The following is a 6000-nucleotide window of genomic DNA, read 5'->3' on the forward strand; positions in this document are numbered from 1 at the left end:
ATTACTTAAAACATCAACAGCAGTACAATTCCAACACCGATATGTTGGACTCTGGTCGCTTCACTGTTGACACTGACACTGGTGTTTGACGGCTACTATTTAGCGCAGCCTGTCTTAAACTACACACTCTCACATATTTGTGCAGCGTTTTCCCGTCCTCGTTAGACCCAGTTTGTGCCATTGCTAAGGATTTTTTGGTCTTTCGTGATTACATTCACCCCTGGTTTAATTCATTGGTTACAGACCTGCCAGCGATAAATTCATTTCCACAAGTCAATACATGGAATATTTTTGTAGTTGGAGCAAGGAAAATCTGTTTATGACTTTGTAAATACGAGGGAATTATGTTGCCGATTTTGATACCAATCATCCATGAGTGAAATTGACCGATTCCGATCATATGGAATAATTTTTCTTTGTTTCTTCTTGCACAGTTGTGCGTTTTTCTGTCCTCGTTAGACCCAGTTTGTGCCATTTCTAAGGATTTTTTGGTATTTCGTGATTACATTCACCCCTGGTTTAATTCATTGGTTACAGACCTGCCAGCGATAAATTAATTTCCACAATATAGGATTCCAAGTCAATACATGGAATATTTTTGTAGTTGGAGCACGGAAAATCTGTTTATGACTTTGTCAATACGAGGGATTTATGTTGCCGATTTTGATACCAATCATCCATGAGTGAAATTGACTGATTCCGATCATATCCTTTTATTACTTAAAACATCAACAGCAGTACAATTCCAACACCGATATGTTGGACTCACGTCTGTAGTCCATTCATTCCGGGAACGACGCTTCCTCGTTCTCATTACAAGAACACAAGATGCATTCAGGGACGCTCCCAACATCACAAAAACGGCTTTGTCACGTGTGTGTAAATAAACAGGAAGATACAAACAAACTGTCATTTATATTCCTGTTCATTAAAAACAGTCAAAAAGGTCATATTTCAGACATAGTTGCTAAAATAACGATGCCACAAATCGGTATCAGTCGATATCAGTGAAAAAGTCGGTCGACATCGACTGATACTTGGTTTAAAACGACCACCCTCTCCACCTATAAGCTCCTCCCCCCACTGCAGCATTCCAAACAGAGCATGTGTGCCACATTTGTGAACCCTCCCACATCTGTGACATCACAGCGTGCCAACAGTGAGCCCAAGCTGCAGGGTGTTAGCAAGGAACATCGGCTTCCTCCAGGACATGTTCATTCAGGTTTGAGGGACAGCGAAATGCCCTAGGGTCAGGTATGGGGCAGAAGTGGTTAGAGTTGATGAAAAAAAAATCTAGGACTGTTTTGTGAACATGGGTAAAGATGGACTAGCCACCCAAAGTCCGATTTCTTTCCAGTGTTACCAAGTCATGCTGAACATGGGCCACCATGCCGCTGGACTAGCCGGCAAACTGCTCAGCGCAAAGACCCCAAAATACAAGCTAATACACTCAAACATTACCTGATCTCGCCCACGGTCTCCCACCACCACAAACATCGTACGATGCTGGAGAGCGACGCCATTCTCGATCTGGACACGAATCCGGTTGTCAACCTTCTTCCGCACGGTTGCCATTGTTTTCCTGGGAAATGATACACACAAATGGAAGAAAGGGCGGTGGTTTTATGGGAATGAAGTCAACTAGATCATAAAGCTGATATGCAGTTTTGTCTTATTAGCATATCTACGTGTGGGTATCCAAAATATCAAGTGGCCCTTCCATGCGGGCCTCGGTGGAAAGCATTTAGACACCCTTTCACATCATTTTTGTTGGACCACAAAAACACATTTGGTGCCCTCACTCTAAGTTACACCTGTTCATTTTTATTTATTTTATGTTAAGATGTTCAGATTGTTTTTTGCAGTTTTATTTATAGAAAGAAAGTTTTTTTTTTATTATAGGATTCCATTGTGCACTTTATTGTTGTATCGTTCAATACAATTCATTTTTTAACTTGTTGATAAAATATATTGAAAATAAATTATTTGTGTTTTATTCATGGAGAAAAATTAGCATTAATTGCTATCTAGGTCAAATTATGAGGAGATAAATAAAATCTGATTTTAAAATGAATTGTTGATTGATTAATCAATGCAGCGAAAAAACAATTTTCTAGATTAATTGATTACAAAAATTATTGTTAGCACGGAGCTAACGCTAATGGCTTCCAGGAAGTATTTGTTCAGGTTTGAACAAACGTCAGGCGGAAGTGGTTGGAGTTGCAGATTCCTGACCAACAAGAGCAAAATACGGGAGTGTTTTGTGAACTCGGGCAAAGCTGCACTATCCGTGGGTGCATACAGGGAGCGTCTAACCCAGGGGTCTCAAACTCGCAGCCCGCGGGCCAAATGCAGCCCACGAGACGCTAGTTTGAGGCCCCCAAAGTTTAATGTTGAAATGACAGCTTAAAGCTGTGTGCACACCGGACACAATGAACATGATTTTGCCCCGCCCATACTGTTACCCCGCCCTGTTTTGCTTTGGATTAGCAATGAAGCTAAAGGCTTATGACGCTGGGTACAAATAAATGCAGGAAATGATTTGGAATAAAAGGGAAAATCCACGTCAAGATAAAGCATCTCATCAAACATGTTGTTAAAGTTACCACGCTGCTCCCAGATGGAACTGAGTACCATGCTAACTTGCTAATTGGGTACAATTATTAAGTTTCATTCATGTTCATGTTAAAGGTTAAATAACTGTTAATACTGTACATTTCAATCTGAAAAAAATCATTTCTCTACCAACTGTATGTGGTTTCTTATGTTTTTCTTATTTGCTGTTATTATTATTTTACTTATTTATTACTGATTGATTGATTTATTGTCTTTATTCTTAATTTGTTTATTTTTTTTATCTTATTTTGTGTATAGAAAAATAAAAATGAAGATATTTGAGAACAGTGGAATGTTTTATCAGATATTTTGGTGTGGAAAACCGGAAGTAGTGAAAAAGTGTAGGGTATAGCAGAAGCAAAAGCATTGAAGATAGTTTTTTTTTATTGATTTTTTTCCCAGTTTTTAATAAATGCGTTTTGGGTTTGTTTTTGGTTTTTTTTGGAAAACCTGATGCGGCCCGGCTTCACCCAGAATCTAGCACCGGTGGCCCCCAGGTAAATTGAGTTTGAGACCCCTGGTCTAACCTGATATGGTATTGCATGCAAATTAAAAGCTCACCGATATCTGGAGTTGCTCATACCCTTTTCCATCACAATTGATGGCCATATTTTACACATATTATTATTATTATTTAAAAAAGACGTTCAGTCCTAAAAAGAAGCGACGGAACAATGTTACAATTTAGACAATATCATCATCTACACAGAGCAGCCACGAATAGATAACAGAACTACCACAACTCGAGAAAAATGATCCCAAATAGCTCAATCGGTTGCTGTTCTTTAAAATTAAATTTCTCATTAAAATATACAATAATAATAATAATAATGAAATCCTTTTACCGTTTATCGCTTCCTTAAATCCCACAACTCTATAGATTATTCAGCTTGTATGCGAGCAGCCATCAGCCTGTTCATAGACTCACGTGGGGCGACACACGTTTGATGAAGGACCCCTTGTGTGACGTAATAATCATGCGACGGCTTGGTTCTACTTCGAGGCTACTGCACTTGCAGCCAAAAGCGGTGCTTATGTACTATTTTCTGTCGGCGAAGCGTGATTTAAATACATTACATTGAATCTTGCAATAGTAATCCGTGTTCAGTCGTGTTATATATTTTTATCGAGAAAATAAATTTCCTGCTAAATGTGTCAATTCCTACGTATATATTTAATCAATATGAAATATTTTAATATTTAATCAAATATTATAATATTTGATGAAATATTATTTTAATCAAATACTTGTGCAAACGGGATGAAGTAGACCTTTTATATGGTTTACATTCTTCAATTCTTTTGGAGAAATACGCTGTTACCATGAGGCTGGGTGGCCACTAGAGGCCTGGGGGCCACTAGAGCTAGGGTCTGGGCAAGGCTGGGCCGCATCAGCCCCCCCCCCAAAAAAAAACCCCGCATTTATTAAAAACAGAAAAATATACAAATTTTTCAGTGCTTTGGTTCCGATTTTCTACAATAAAAGCTCTGATAAAACATTCCACTGTTCTCAAATATCTTAATTTTTTATTTTTCTGCACAAAATAAGATGAAAAATAAATAAACAAATCAAGAATAAAGGAAATCAATCAATCAGTAATAAATAAATATAATAATAATAATAAAACGGCAAATAATAAAAACTTAAAAACCACATATATAGTTGGTGGGTAGACAAATGATCTTTTTCAGATGAAAATGAACAAAGCATTATTAGAGCCCTGTAGACATGACAAAACACGACTATAGTCACATTTATACTCTTTTTATTTACAACATATTGCGCAACTGCAGGGTCTTGAGACACATGCTAACTCGCAAACTAGAGAGCTAGCGACCTAAACGGTAGCCTTCAAGTTATTTCCTTTCAACTTAAATAGCCAAAAACTTACCACTTCCACACGGATAGGGAGGATAACTATTAAGTTATTTAACCTTTAACATGAACATGAATCAAACGTAATCATTTTTTCTGGGTACATGATACAGCAGGGGTGGGCAAACTACGGCCCGGGGGCCACATGCGGCCCACTAAGCGGTTGAATCCGGCCCGCCAGTTGCTTTCTATAGTAATGGTCATGGTTTTATTTCATTTGATTACAATTTATTATTTATTATTATTTATTTATTATTGCATCAGATTACAATTGAATGCATCACATAATCAGTTCACAGTTCCACATGTCCAAAAGGAGTAGGAAGAAGCAAAGCTTATTAAATCCTACTCCTCCATCTGGTGCTTTTACAATCAGTAACTGTTACATTTGTTCACTTCCTGCTTTCCATAATACAGTTTAAGGTTTTTTTTGTTGTTTTTTTTAATAATGTACCTCGTACAGAAGTGATGTGACTCTACAATGACATAATAATTTGATCACTTCCTGCTTTCCTAATATGGTGTAAGGTTTTTTTTTGTCACGTACCGAAGTACGAGGTGATATGACCATACAATGACATAATGGGTACCATAGTAACTGTCAATATAGTGATTTATTGTATTTATTAGTGATTATTTAGCAAACATCAACTGCTTCTAAATATTTCAAATTTTAACATACAACAGCTGGCAACATAAGTCAAGTCGGCTGTATGATTCAGAAAAAAAACTGTAAAATTCAATTTTGTAATTTGCTGTGGTCTGATGTTTAAAGCTCCTGAAAAAAGTGACATGAGAACATACAACTTATAGTACGACACAGATAAAATTAGACTAATAATTCAATGCGGACTGTTAGAATTATAAGAGTAAAATAGTGTGTGTTAACCCTTAGATGCATGAGTGACTGGACCCTACACTCTTCCATAAGAGGGTCAAAAATGACCCATACTAGAATCAATGCGTTTTTATGCCAATTTTGCCATTTTGGTTAGGAATAATCACTTGTATGATATTTAGTATTATATTGAGGAGTTGATAAGTTGATAAGAATCAAAGGTTCTTATTGGATTCCATAGAAAATGCATATGGGTCATTTTTGACCCACTTATGGAAGGTTGGGGTAGTAACACAAAAACTAAAATTTCTTAAAATGTATAAAAGGTAAGTTAAAAATGTGAATGGCATGATATCAAAAACATGTTTTTTGAGGAATACCTGGAATATGAAATGAAAAAACATTATAAGGGTTAAATGTATATTCTGGCCCCCCGGACAATTTTGTTAACTCAAAGCGGCCCGCGAGTCAAAAAGTTTGCCCACCCCTGCCATACAGCATCCATATCAAACTTGCGCGGGCCGCACTAACATTGAACTTTCATATCAAGGCGGGGGCCTCAAACTGTGGCCCGCAGGCGGCGTGTTTGAGACCCCTGGTTTAGAAGCACCGTCCCAGGGATTAAGCCCACAGAATGTCATCTGTTAACAAACAGCACACATTCAAGGTC

At 37.5% G+C, this 6000-nt stretch overlaps 1 protein-coding gene across 3 annotated transcripts in view; it reads right to left on the reverse strand.

Annotated features, from left to right (window-relative positions):
* The window catches only part of nat10 (N-acetyltransferase 10), a 23374-nt gene extending 19744 nt beyond the window's left edge, over window positions 1-3630 (reverse strand). For 2 of the 3 annotated variants that reach the window (XM_058087878.1, XM_058087876.1), the window contains exons 1-2: window positions 3462-3607; window positions 1462-1582 (exon numbers count right to left, since the gene is read on the reverse strand). In XM_058087878.1, coding sequence (XP_057943861.1) covers window positions 1462-1575 — 114 coding nt within the window. In that variant the 5' untranslated portion in view covers window positions 1576-1582; window positions 3462-3607. Of the gene's footprint in view, window positions 1-1461; window positions 1583-3461 lie in introns of all 3 variants that reach the window. The other variant, XM_058087877.1, reaches the window with a different exon arrangement.
* Window positions 3631-6000: the final 2370 nt, after the last annotated feature.

The sequence above is a fragment of the Doryrhamphus excisus genome, chromosome 11 (assembly GCF_030265055.1).
Source record: "Doryrhamphus excisus isolate RoL2022-K1 chromosome 11, RoL_Dexc_1.0, whole genome shotgun sequence".
In the NCBI taxonomy this organism is placed as follows: Eukaryota; Metazoa; Chordata; class Actinopteri; order Syngnathiformes; family Syngnathidae; genus Doryrhamphus; species Doryrhamphus excisus.